Source organism: Coregonus lavaretus, assembly GCF_964263955.1.
Source record: "Coregonus lavaretus genome assembly, chromosome: 1".
NCBI lineage: Eukaryota > Metazoa > Chordata > Actinopteri > Salmoniformes > Salmonidae > Coregonus > Coregonus lavaretus.
The window spans coordinates 32,894,885-32,909,535 of NC_139988.1; the positions used below are offsets into that span (position 1 = coordinate 32,894,885).

Genomic DNA, 14,651 nt, shown 5'->3' on the forward strand with positions numbered 1-14,651 from the left:
GTTCGTTACCTGGGGTGATGCGTGAGTACTCTGCCTACCGCCTCCAGCCCCAAAGGAACGTTGACTGAGACATGAGGTGGATTGTCTCTTCGTGCCACCAGAGTTCTCTCGACCGGCGGATCCCCCCAGCACCATCTGCTCGGGGTCAGAGTCGTCCTGAGTGGGAACGGGCAGACCCCTACCAGGACGTCCTCTGGCTGCTAGCAGATTGTCCAGCCGGATGGCCATGTCCACCAGTTGGGAGAACGATAGCATGGCATCATGGCAGGCTAGCTCCCGTCGGACGTCCTCCCTTAGGTGGCACCGTAAATGGTTGATCAGGGCCCGCTCGTTCCACCCGGACCCCGCAGCCAGCGTCCGGAACTCAAGCGCGTAGTCCTGTGCGGTCCTCGTCCCCTGCCTCAGATGGACCAGTCGTTCGCCCGAAAACGGCCCGAAAGAGGCGAGCAAACTCCCCGGGATATCTGGATCCCTCCAGGGGCTGGGGTGTAGGTGGCTGGATCCGGTTGACCAGCTGGTCTCGATAGATCGGGTCCTCTCCTCTCCAGGCGTTCTACTACCTGAAGAACCCGATCCATCGCTTACCCCAAGCTGGCCAGCATCGAGGAATGCTCCTGGACCCTTGCCACAACTCCTGGCATGCGGTCTTCTCCTGCTGACTCCATTCAGCAGAGTGAGTGATTCTGAGATTAGGTGTGAATGAAGGAGTCAGGCGCAGGAGGTAAAACATAGAAGTCCAGAGTTTATTCCGTTCACATAAATAAAACGCACCCAGCGTCAAAACGAAACTAACAAGGGAAAATAATCCACCTTTGCAAAACCACATAGAAGAGTAGCTCAACCGAGCTACTCGCTCTCAAAATAAACAATCACTCACAAAGACAAGGGGAACAGAGGGAACACTTATACACATACTAATTTGCTCATGTAAGTTGCTCTGGATAAGAGCGTCTGCTAAATGACTAAAATGTAAATGTAATTAGGGGAATGAGCACCAGGTGTGTGTGATTGACAAGACAAGACATGACAAGTGGAGTAATTAGAATGGGATCGGCAGAAGCTAGTAAGCCGGTGACGACGAACGCCGAAACCTGCCCGAACAAGGAGGGGAGGCAGCCTCGGCGGAAGTCGTGACAGTTGGACCGCAGAGTGAAGGAAAAGCAACCAACAAGTGCTCAGCATATGTGGGAACTCCTTCAAGACTGTTGGAAAATCATTCCAGGTGAAGCTGGTTGAGAGAATGTCAAGAGTGTGCAAAGTTGTCATCAAGGCAAAGGGTGGCTACTTTGAAGAATCTAAAATCTAAAATATACTTTCATTTGTTAAACACTTTTTGGGTCACTACATGATTCCATATGTGTTATTTCGTAGTTTTGATGTCTTCACTATTATTCTACAATGTAAAAAATAGTAAAAATAAAGAAAAACCCTTGAATGAGTTCGTGTGTCCAAATTTTTGACTGGTACTGTATGTCTATGTTATCTTCGGCCGTGGGCCATTTCCTGTTATTTCCTGTGTCGACAATGTAACTGGACACAATTTGCATGAATGGTATACTTATTCTTAATCTTCTCAGCCATTGGTAGTTACTTTTTGAAGGTGAAGTTATGTACACCCAGTGTTAATTTGTCCAATTACTGTGCATAGCTTACTGTATTTTTGCTTAATCTATCCACTGACTAAAGCCTATAATTACCAAGCTGTCGTAAAGTCAATGGATAATGTTTTATTTAGACCGGTGGTATTGTATTTAATAAGTCATCCAGTGAGTGTAAGAGGACTGCAGATTCCTATCTCCTATGAAGATTGAATTCCCTCCATCCGGGATACACAGCTGTGCAGCTGTTCATGAAGCACAGCAGTGTGGAGGAACAGTTACAGTGCATTCGGAAAGTATTCAGACCCCTTGACTTTTTCCACATATTGTTACGTTACAGCCTTATTCTAAAATGGATTCAATATTTTATTTTTTTCATCAATCTACATACAATACCCCATAAGGACGAAGCAAAAACTGGTTTTTGTAAATATCTGTAAATGTATAAAAAATAAAAAACATAAATACCTTAGTATTCAGACCCTTTGCTATGAGACTCGAAATTGAGCTCAGGTGCATCCTGTTTCCATTGATCATCCTTGAGATGTTTCTCCGAGACAGGATTGTGTCAAGGCACAGATCTGGGGAAGGGTACTAAAACATTTCTGCAGCATTGAAGGTCCACAAGAACACAGTGGCCTCCATCATTCTTAAATGGAAGAAGTTTGGAACCACCAAGACTCTTTCTAGAGCTGGCCGCCTGGCCAAACTGAGCAATCGGGGGAGAAGGGCCTTGGTCAGGGAGGTGACCAAGAACCCGATGGTCACTCTGACAGAGCTCCAGAGTTCCTCTGTGGAGTTGGGAGAAACTTCCAGAAGGACAACCATCTCTGCAGCATTCCACCAATCAGGCCTTTATGGTAGAGTGGCCAGATGGAAGCCACTCCTCAGTAAAAGGCACATGACAGCCTGCTTGGAGTTTGCCAAAAGGCACCTAAAGACTCTCAGACCATGAGAAACAAGATTCTCTGGTCTGATGAAACCAAGATTGAACTCTTTCGCCTGAATGACAAGCGTCACGTCTGGAGGAAACCTGGCACCATCCCTACTGTGAAGCATGGTGGTGGCAGCATCATGCTGTGGGGATGTTTTTCAGCGGCAGGGACTGGGAGACTAGTCAGGATTGAGAGAATGATGAATGGAGCAAAGTACATAGAGATCCTTGATGAAAACCTGCTCCAGAGCGCTCAGGACCTCAGACTGGGGTGAAGGTTCACCTTCCAACAGGAACGACACTAAGCACACAGCCAAGACAACCCAGGAGTGGCTTCGGGACAAGTCTCTGAATGTTCTTGAGTGGCCCAGCCAGAACCCGATTGAACATCTCTGGAGAGACCTGAAAATAGCTGTGCAGCGACGCTCCCCATCCAACCTGACAGAGCTTGAGAGGATGTGCAGAGAAGAATGGGAGAAACTCCCCAAATACAGGTGTGCCAAGCTTGTACCACCATACCCAAGAAGACTTGAGGCTGTAATCGCTGCCAAAGGTGCTTCAACAAAGTACTGAGTAAAGGGTCTGAATACTTATGTAAATGTTATATTTCAGTTTTTTCTTTTGAATACATTTGCAAAAAATGCTAAAAACCTGTTGTTGCTTTGTCATCATGGGGTATTGTGTGTAAATTTATGAGGATTCTTTAAAAAAAATCAATTTTAGAATAAGGCTGTAACGTAACAAAATGTGGAAAAAGTCAAGGGGTCTGAATACTTATATCCGAATGCACTGTATTTGCAATGATTGAATTCTGGCCATAGTTTTAATAACATTAATTTTGGCAGCTATAGATGTACGTCACTGAAATGGGTGGCCTGAAAGTTCCTTGCAGTTTGAGTTTTTTATTTATTTAATCATGATTGTCTCATTGATACAAAGATCTCTTTTACAAGAGAGACCTGTTCAAGATAGCAGCCATTTCAACCATTTTGTGCTGATGATGCAGGATAATGCTGTTGTGTGAATACATGTTCTGATAGAAGATATGTTATAGGTTATGATGGTAAACTGTTCCAGACAGTACACAAAAACTGTTTCACACAACAGGTAGGGATATGTTTCTCCTCTCTCTCCTCTCTCTCAGCGCCAAGTCAATCTCCCCTCGGAAACCCCATTAAATATCTTGCCAGAAAAACATTGGCCTGTGCCTGCATATCCATATCCAGTGACAGTCAGCAAACACTGAAATGCTTGAACAACATCCCTTTTTATCCATTCAAAATAAAACCCAACCCAAACGATTGTGCTTAGGTCTCGTTTAAAGAGATTGAAAAAAGAGATCCCTCCCCTTATATTTCTGCTGTGTGTGCATGTGTGTGTGGTGTGCTCACTGCAACATGCACACAGACACACAGAGACCCAGACATTCCCCTGCCAGCAGAGATAGAGAAGAGACGGAGTCTTCTTGGCCACACCACCGCCTGATGCCTTTCTCCTCCACTCTTATTGGTCTTTTTCAGTTGGAGGAGGACAGGCCCCACCCCCACCACTCTTTCCAGAGGCCCAACCAATTGAGGAGATTGGCGTCGTACGTGTTCTCGTCCTCTACCCTGGAGACGGAGCAGTATCCCCATGGTAATTCGGAAGCTGGGGCGTTGATCCAGAGAAGCCGCTCCGCAGAGAGTAGCCCCGCCCGTCTCCCCTCGCGGCGCCACATACCCCTGGTACCCGGCAGCCCCGGGGGGTCGCGACCCAGACACTCTGTCCTCAACCTGTCCCGACTCCAGATACAACAGATGCTGGCCAAACTAATGAACAAGACGTGATCGGATAAAAAACCCAGTAGGGGTTGTAGCTAACATTTTGTGTAACCACATGCAGCGCTTTTTCACGAACCACAACAACAACAATACCTTCTGCTCCCTCCTCCTCACATAAATAGACACACTCTTGGCTATATCTAGGCGGACTGGAGGGTTTAACAAAAGGGAATATTACAAAAAAGGGAAGAATACTTTTTTATTTATTGTGCAATAAACTGGGGCCGACCTGTACCCTGTGCTCCGGATGAGCCTGTGGACCTGTGGAACAGGAATAGTAGGATCGGGTTTTGTCCTTCTGGAGGAAGTGCAGGCAAGGTCACTGGATACGAACCCCAGGCTCCTAAAATGGCCACCCCACGAGGCATACAGCTCAGTGGATATTGTGGATGTGGATGGAGAGAGTAGAGCTGGGAAGATAAACCAAAAATTATCGGCACCGATCACTTATCGCAGGCATTTTGCTGATATCATTCATTACGATAAGTAGCCTATACTAGAGAAATGTGAAGTTTGAAATGAAATAAGTTTGCTAATATGGGTGATTGTATGGAGCGATTTTAGTGCCAACAGAGACAAATTCATAGTTAGAACATTAATGTAACATATAACATTGGCTTCAGAAACCGCCAGAAGTTTCTGTTTACCACAGAGAGAGTTTGATTCTGTCTGTTTTCCTCTACCTGTCCTGGCTGGCAAAGTACCAGGATGTTGTCTCTGGTTTTGAATCTGAATTTAGAGAACTGAATTTGAAAACTGAATCTGAAAAGTTGAATATATGAAACTTTGATAAACTTAAAATGATAGTTTGTAAACTTGAAACTGAATATATAAATAATGAATGTGAATATTCAATTCAATTGAAAATGAATTTTAAAACTGAATGCAATATTCATTCAATTCAGTTTCAAATCATGAAATACAAGTTCAATTTATGAATTCAATTATTAAATTTGTGCATTACAAATTCAAAAATATTCAATTCAAATTCAATATCCTAATATTTTAGAATTATCGACTAGGTGAAAAATCTGTCGATGTGCCCTTGAGCAAGGCACTTAACCCTAATTGCTCCTGTAAGTCGCTCTGGATAAGAGCGTCTGCTAAATGACTAAAATGTAAATGTAAATGTAATTATGGAATTCAAATACAATTTCTGTTGGCACTGAAATCGCTCCATATGATTGTTAATGGCACAATTGATGGCTACAACCAAGTTAGTAGTAGTAGTAGTTTAAAGGAGAATAAAAAAAAACTGTGTTTAATTAATGTTATAAACTTATCGTTCTATTTATCGTTATTGCATCAATTTAGACAATTTATCGCGATATGGATTTTTGTCTATATCACCCAGCTCTAAGAGAGAGACTGAGGGAGATAGGTAGAGCGAGAAAAGAGAGAGAGGAGAGAGAGAGATCCACATGGTTCAAAAAGTTGTACACCACAGACACTGTACATACCACTTTACTGTACACTGACACTCGTTTTTTGAAAGATGCTGTTTTTATTCAAGCGCTGAGTACTGTAGCTTTGTTAGATGTAGAATTTTAGGCAAAGAGTTGTGCTTTGTGTCATTTCTGCTCTGCCCAGGCTTTCATCTGCACATGCTAAAAGTGCTTTAGGACTGGTGTGTGTGTGTGAGGACTGGTGTGTGTGTGTGTGTGTGTGTGGGTGTGTGTGTGTGTGTGTGGGTGGGTGGGTGTGGAAGGGGGATGAAATAAGTATAATTCCCCTCCTACTCATTATCATCATCATCATCATCATCATCACCAACACTATTACCCTCTTCATCCTCATGTATTGTTCTTGTTTGATCTAGTTTATGGTTTTGTTATTTAAAATAACAAAGCATAGCAAAATGTTGAATGGCTGTTGTGGATGCTGCTTTATCATAGTCAATGTGCCAGGATGTTGAGATGAACAGAGATACATTCTAAATGATTGTTTCTGTCTGAGGGTCAATTATGGGTCAGTATAGGCAATAGATTGATAGGCAATAGTTTCCATCATTGTAGTGGAATGCTGCTTTGTCTTACCGCATATAAATGTTTATAACATGTATGTAGCACGCCTATAACATGTCTATAATATTGTATTATTCATATGCACACAAACGATTGCATCTGGTTTTGACAGTTTTACCAGTGTTACCAGCAATAATGATTTATTTTTCATTATTTTTATAGTTTCTAATGTTTATTGTTGTGAATCTTTTAATTTATCTTGCCTTTGATACTGCTGTTTGGACTCTGGATAGAAGACACAGATCTTGTTGCTTCAAGAACATGCCTTCATTTTGCTGCACCAGTCACAACTATAGATTTTGTGAAATGTCCATATTGTCAATATTTGTTGCTCACTACTGTAATTGTTTAAAAGGAGGGGATTAAGGCTGAAATTCAATTGAACCTGTCCTAGCAATGTTTACGCAATGTTTGTTTACTTGTGAGAGGAGTCTCCCTGGTAGTAGTAGTAGTAGTAGTAGATTTGAATTTTTTACAAAGGAGAACAGAATTTCTGACCTCCTTTTGTAATAATTGTTTTATGACAGGTTAGGAGCAGAAGCAGGGAGACAGAGTAGAGGGAGCAGGAAGGGCTCATGCGAGGTTCGAACTGGGATCCATTCTGCAGGGGGAAGCAGGCCTACAGTGCATTCGGAAAGTATTCAGGCCCCTTGACATTCTGTTACGTTACAGCCTTATTCTAAAATTTATTAAATTCATTTTTTTCGCTCATCAGTCTACACACAATAACGCATAATGACAACGCAAAAACAGGTTTTTTAATTTTTTGGTACATTTATAAAATATACAAAACTGAAATATCACATTTACATAAGTATTCAGACCCTTTACTCAGTACTTTGTTGAAGCACCTTTGGCAGCGATTACAGCCATGAGTCTTCTTGGGTATGATGCTACAAGCTTGGCACACCTGTATTTCGGGAGTTTCTCCCATTCTTCTCTTCAGATCCTCTCAATCTCTGTCAGGTTGCATGGGGAGCGTCGCTGCACAGCTATTTTCAGGTCTCTCCAGAGATGTTCGATCGGGTTCAAGTCCGGGCTCTGGCTGGGCCACTCAAGGACATTCAGAGACTTGTCCCGAAGCCACTCCTGCATTGTCTTGGCTGTGTGCTTAGGGTCGTTGTCCTGTTGGAAGGTGAACCTTTGCCCCAGTCTGAGGTCCTGAGCGCTCTGGAGTAGGTTTTCATCAAGGATCTCTCTGTACTTTGCTCCGTTCATCTCTCCCTCGATCCTGACTAGTCTCCCAATCCCTGCCACTGAAAAACATCCCCACAGCATGATCCTGCCACCACCATGCTTCACCGTAGAAATGGTATTGACCAGGTGATGAGCGGTCCCTGGTTTCCTCCAGACGTGACGCTTGGCATTCAGACCAAAGAGTTCAATCTTGGTTTCATAAGACCAGAGAATCGTCTTTCTCATGGTCTGAGAGTCCTTTAGGTGCCTTTTGGAAAACTCCAAGCGGGCTGTCATGTGCCTTTTACTGAGGAGTGGCTTCCGTCTGGCCACTCTACCATAAAGGCCTGATTGATGGAGTGCTGCAGAGATAGTTGTCCTTCTGGAAGGTTCTCCCATCTCCACAGAAGAACTCTGGAGCTCTGCCAGAGTGACCATCGGGTTCTTGGTCACCTCCCTGACCAAGGCCCTTCTCCCCCGATTGCTCAGTTTGCTGGGCGGCCAGATCTAGGAAGAGCCTTGAAGGTTCCAAACTTCTTCCATTTAAGAATAATGGAGGCCACTGTGTTCTTGGGGACCTTCAATGCTGCAGAAATGTTTTGGTACCCTTCCCCAGATCTGTGCCTCGACACAATCCTGTCTCGGAGCTCTATGGACAATTCCTTCCACCTCATACCTTGGTTTTTGCTCTGACATGCACTGTCAACTGTGGGACCTTATATAGACAGGTGTGTGCCTTTCCAAATTATGTCCAATCAATTGAATTTACCACAGGTGGACTCCAATTAAGTTGTAGAAACATCTCAAGGATGATCAATGGAAACAGAATGCCCCTGAGCTCAATTTCGAGTCTCATAGCAAAGGGTCTGAATACTTATGTAAATACGTTATATATATATATATATATGTTTTGCAAACAAATCTAAAAACCTGTTTTTGCTTTGTCATTATGGGGGTATTGTGTGTAGATTGATGAGGATTTTTATGTATTTAATCCATTTTAGAATAAGGCTGTAATGTAACAAAGTGAAGGGGTCTGAATACTTTCTGAATCCACTGTATATGGTTCCAGAGGCGAGCGCATTATCCGCTTGCCCTGGGCCAGTAGTAGTAGGATTTAACCATAAAGATCCAGTAGGCATTGATTGATGCTCAACGTTAAATTCAAGTCTTCCTTCCATCAAATCTAAGGCAATATGACACCAATGTCGATGAAATTTTGCAAATCAACTTGATTGGAGGTACACAACATATTCCCTGCCTCTCGTCATGATCCATTTGAATTCTAATTCCTAATTCTATGGATTTAACAGTACCCAACACCGCTTTGAAATTTCATTTGACCATTGGAAAAGAAGAGCTATGCTGTGTAAACACCACAATGCAGGTTTAATTGAATTGAGACCATGTATAGATTGTATAATGAGGAAGAAATATGTTATAATACACTTGCCTTTTTGGTCTTCCATCAATTTCACTTTTTCAGAGATCCAATAATGAACCTCACTGAATGTATTTCTCAACCTCTGATTAAGCTCAGTTCTGAGGCTGTATGTATCGAGCATCTCAGAATACAAGTGCTGATCTAAGGTCAGGTACCCCCTGTCCATGTAATCTTATTAAAAGGAAAAATTTACTCCTACTCTGAGACGCTTTGTGAATAGGGGCCCTGATCTCAGTTCAGTTCTCACAATAAACAATAATGGCTGCCACTTTGCTTGAACTATATTTTGTCAAGTCTGATTTGTATGTGATATGTCCTTGTGTACGTTGGTCTAGAGTTTATCTTCTTCACTTTGGTTTATTTCCAAACGAAAAAAGGATACTCACAGATCAGTGATTACCTTAGTAGGTTTGGTAACCATGTGTTAAAAACATGCACGTCAAACATTTTGTTTGGCTGGTAACGGTGAAATGGGTTTTGGGAGTTTTCCTGCCGAAGCATTCTCATGTAAAATTACATGCAATCATATACTGTAATGATGCTGCTTTAGCCTATATTATGTTGCCCCAGTCTTGTGTGTATGTCAGAGGGGGCTGGTGGGAGGAGCTACAGGAGGACAGGCTCATTGTAATGGTTGGAATGGAATCAATGGAATGGTACCAAACATCAAACACTTGGAAACAATGTGTTTGACTCCGTTTCATTGGGGACTCTTCTATGAAAGTCCTTCCTGACTCAAATTCTTCCTAGGATGTATAATGATTCGCAGTACTGGCATACCTGCATTTCAGTTCATTGCAGATAATGTATGTGTGAGGTGGGGTGGGTTGGCATGGGATTGTGTAAGATACTTTGGAGTGAATGTAAAAGATGTCAACAATTATTTGAACAACATCGTGATCTGTGAGAGTCTTTCTCAGTAAAGGAGGACAGGACAGTCCATATCACCTATAATATAAGCATTTGTTTTTGTATCACAGTAACCCTGTAGAGTCATGTATTACATCATGTATTTAAAAGCATGTATATCAAGCAATCTTTTAAATAAATGTTTAAAAACATGTATATTAGTACATTGCTGGATCAACAACATTTCAGTACTTTGATGTCAGCATGTCATGTGATCTTGTATATCTGCTTCACAGCTGTACATACATTTGGCAACACACTGTTTTTAACCATGCCTACACCATGGCTACACTTGAAATCAAACCTGGGTTGAGCAATTTAAAAGAAAACAGAGAACATAACATGCACTTTCTGTGCCTTTTTATCCATGTATGTAAACAATCCTCAGACACTTGTATACAACCAAAATATGATTAAAGGATTTGGGGAAGTACTTTACGGAAATGTTGTCTTTGCGTGAGATGGTTTGATGCTATGATAGTAATTTTAAACATATCTAAAGTTTTCTAATAGATTCATATTTTTAAGATCATACACTGGTTCTGCTCTGCAACTGTTTACAGTTACGTGTACTAAAGTCTTTGTGATGGTGTTCTTCAAATATGTTTGTTCTGTTTCATTTCATTAACACATTGTTAAATAATACATCTGATATTTCATTGTTATATACTGTATGTAATATGTCCTAGGGTTCAGGGAAAGTGTTTCCTTTCCTTTGATACTTGTGTACTACAGCCAGCCTCTCTCTTTGTCATATGTTGTAGGCCCCGGAGCAGATCAACACATACCAGAGTGGCAGTGTGGAGGACCTCCTCCAACAGAGTGCAAAGAGAGAGAGACCTGACCTTATCATGCTGGCCCAGCATCGCCTATATCGGGTGGACTTCCTCTCTGCCATGCTCACCGCCACCCTTCCGCCTCTCCAAACCTCCTTTGAGGTTGGTTCCGGAACCCTTGTTGAGCAGGATCGTGATAGGGATGTGAATGGGGCCGGGGTTGGGTCCAGCGGTGTCGGGAGCCCCAAAAGCAGCGAGCACAGCCAGGAGGGAGATGATGGAGCTCCCTCTACTCTCCTCGCAGACGAGCCTCCTCTGGACTACCCTCACCAGGTCTCTGCGGGAGTCGGGTTAGGGGGTGATCCGGACCTGGAGCTGGAGGAAGGCTCCAAAACCCTGGTGCTCTTCTCCCCTGGAGACATGAGGAGGTCCCTTGCCGTGGTGGGCGATCTACCCCCGGACGATACTGGGAGCCGCCAGGGGACCCTGGCAGCCATCACACCCCAGTGTGAGAGAGCCCTGGGAGCTCTGGGAAGCCTGCTGGACGTGTCTGAGCCAGGTACTCTGTCCTCCCAGCTGAAGTCCGAGCCCAAATCATCTTTGACGGCCGTCACTGCCATCCTGGTCAATGTGGCGTCCAATGTGGTTGCTCCTACTGGCACCTCCCCTCCTTTCACCAAAGTGGAGCGCACATTCATCCACATTGCCGAGACCACCCACCATAATGTGATGAGCTCCTCAGGGACCCTGCAACCCAGGCTGCCCACAGCCAAACAGGAGGACCGCTTGGAGGGAGAGAAAGAGGAGGATGTCTCCGATGTAGAGAAAGAGAGGGGTGGGGAGAGCAGATCCGATGGGGACCTCTCAGACAAAGACGTTGAGAATGGGAGTGAGAGGGAGTCTGAGGGTGAGGTCCCAAAGACATACAACGTACAGAGGAGGGAGAGTAGATCAGAAGGAGATGTCTATGAGAAAGATGAGGAAGGGGACGAGGAGAACATTCCAGAGAGCGACAAGGTGGAGGAGGGGGAGAAAGATGAGGAGGAGGAGGATGAGGAGAAGAGAGATAGTAGGTCCAATGAGGAAGTTCCAGAGATAGAAACCCTAGGTTCCCAAGAGGTAGACATGACTAAGGAGGAGGAAGAGGATGTTGCAAAGAAAGAGGTTGAGGAATTAATCCCTCCAGAAAAAGAGAAGGAAGAAGAGACGGAACATGGGGACGAGGCTCCGCCAGCGATACAGTCAAACTTCTCCTCTCCCATTCTCTGTCCCTCCGAAGAACCTGAAGCCCAGGATGTCCTGGGCTTCAGGATACCCCTATTGGATACCCCTATTGCCGTTTCCCCTGAGAAGGCGCCTGCCCAAGACGTGACGTTGGCAAAGAAGGAGAGCCAGGTCCAGCTCAAACAAAACATTGAGACTTCTCCACAAGAGGAACCCAAGGACTCTGGTGATCCAGAAACATTGGCAGTGCACCAGGTGGAGAGCAAAGAAGTGGCCAGCAAACAAATCAGGCCTCGCAAACTGAGCCGAATCCCGGTTCTCTCCCAGTCTGAGGAGGACACCGGCTCGGACCAGGACCAGTCGGCAGCGTCCCAGTCACTCAAGTCTCGTCAGAAGGCCAAGCAACCCCACCTAGCCCGGCTGGTCATGGAAAGGACACAAGGTCGTATGCTAAGACTGGCTTCTGTTTCCTCAGCTTCGTCTGCGGATGATGGCTGTAAAGCAGCAGCAGAGACCCAGTCAGAGGAAGACACCCATGATGAGGATGACTCTCTGCCCAGGAAGGAGAGGGGTGTTGGGGGGGAAAGGGAGAGACGTGGGGGGCGACAAAGAAGCAGGATACCCCGTCCTGTCACGCCTGTTAAGCTGCAGGGACCCTCTGTTACAGCGTCTGAAAATGGCACCAATGCTAGTGTCCACAAGCCACAACTTCCAACTGTATATAATAGGTGGGTTCAATTATAACATATCTGACAGGAAACACATGCTCTTATCAATTCCCAATCTATAGGGGCTCAAGCCAAGGCTGCCTTCTGTCTACTGTGTTGTTCACCCTGTCCTTTGAATAATATTCTGAATGGATAATAATATTCATATTATGTGAAAGACTCCATATTATAAACTCAAAACATCATTCTAGAACAGAATTGAGGATTCAAAGCATCATTCTAGATCTTTGACTATTTCTGTGTTGTGTCTCTGTCTTTCAGGCATCAATCTCACAAACCCAGGACCCCAAGCATGAATGTTCCACTGCACCAGAGGTCCCAGACTCTGCAATCCCGACCTGGACCCGGGGTTAACTCCTCCCCCCTATTCTCCACCCCCCGGGCCCCCTTGCGTGGGGTCATCTTCCGAGCCCCTCACTCTGCATGCCCCTTCCCCCGTAGCCTCAGCACCTCCCCCCGCAGCTACTCCACCTCCCGGACCGACAGCCCCTCCCCTCAGCGCCCACGCCGGGGGGCTGCAGTCACAGAGATCCGGAGGCAGCTCATATCCGTGCGGGCGCAGACTGCACTTCCGCTAAAACCCAGACCGCCTCAGACCGAGGACTCCTCAGCCCCTGGGACACCCAGAAGGCGAGGCAAACGTTACCCATCGTCATCTATATCCACACTTACATCCACACCCACCAAGGGGAAGTCAGATGCTTCTGAGAGCAAGACAGCCATCAGATAATAAAGGCTAGCCTAGCTTAGTGTATCAGGGCAATCTATCCATCAGACTATCCACACTGCACTTCACACACCCCTTTATCTACTGTATGTCAGAGAAACTCCACAACCTCAAACGTGTTTGTCCCAAATTGTGCAAAAACGCTTTGTTTTAACTCTCAGCTTAAGATAACAAAGAGGGGTCTGCTTCAAATCACAATTAAGCCCAAGAACAAAACAAGTAATAGGGAGCACCAGGCAGCGGTGTGACCCCCAACGCCACACAGACTAGGGAAGTGGGTGTTAGTAACTTCATCTGCAGCTTAGGCCTCCCTATTACAGTCTAGGGACTTGTTCCTTAGCAGGGTTCGAATTACACATTGACTCTTGGCGGCTCTGCACGACAATGGTGCCCAACGTCCATGTCGTTGACAAATGTGGGGTACCTGATTTGTTATGGGGGGGTCCCCTAGCCCCTCTGTAATTAAAGTCTGATCCTGGAGGAATCTAATGGAGTCTGACTCAGTACTGCAGCCCTCAAAAGCCTTAATAAGACCTGTTCTAAGACCTGTTCTTATCTACTCCTCCGATCACAAACGCTTCCAGGGACAAAACAACAACTGCAACAGGAGAGCAGCAGCCTCATCTGATCTTACTGACTAGTTTGCTTAAAGAAGTGCTTTAAATTAAAATGATCATGTGTGATATGAAAATTATATATAGCTAAATTATAGGATTCACCTTATTTAGGTCAAACCTCAGAAGTAATTTAGGGAACACTTTATTTGACGCTCCTTCTTATGAAGGGTTATCAACTGTTGTATTGCTTTACAAGCATTCATAGCACCTTAAAGATGAAGTCAAAGAAACTGTACAAAAAGCAATAAGGTACCAGAGACTGTTATGTATCATGAATATCTCTCTCATGCCTTATTACCTGTATTGTAAAGTTTCACAATGCTCAATGACTGCATCTATGAGATGCATTAATGTTTTTAAAGCATTATAACACATAAGGTGCATCAAGTAAAGTTTTACCTTCATGTACTTAAGAATCAGATCTGAAATGGTGTTTGATTATAAAAAGGCAGTGTGCAGTTTACACTTGTTATTATTTCTCTCTCACACCTAATCAGGGACTATCACAGCTGGTAAATCTGCATTTGGAATGAAAAAGTGTGCCGTATCTATGATAACCATTATAGACTAGTATACCGTCTTTTTAAGCCCTACGAATGCATCTATAAAGTGCTATGAATGTGCTTATTAGACAATATAACACTTCACGAGGAACCGCTTCAAGTGTTACTAAA

At 44.3% G+C, this 14,651-nt stretch overlaps 2 protein-coding genes across 2 annotated transcripts in view; both read left to right on the forward strand.

The window, feature by feature from the left end:
- LOC311134795 (tau-tubulin kinase 1-like) overlaps positions 1 to 13,363 on the forward strand; it is a gene marked incomplete at both ends in the record, with an annotated part of 40,714 nt that extends 27,351 nt beyond the window's left edge. The window contains 2 exons of the mRNA XM_084168580.1: positions 10,670 to 12,633; positions 12,895 to 13,363. Coding sequence (XP_084024706.1) covers positions 10,670 to 12,633; positions 12,895 to 13,363 — 2,433 coding nt within the window. The remainder of the gene's footprint in view (positions 1 to 10,669; positions 12,634 to 12,894) is intronic.
- The window catches only part of LOC311134805 (sodium/calcium exchanger 1-like), a gene marked incomplete at both ends in the record, with an annotated part of 795,938 nt that overhangs the window by 556,455 nt on the left and 224,832 nt on the right, over positions 1 to 14,651 (forward strand). The window lies entirely within an intron of this gene.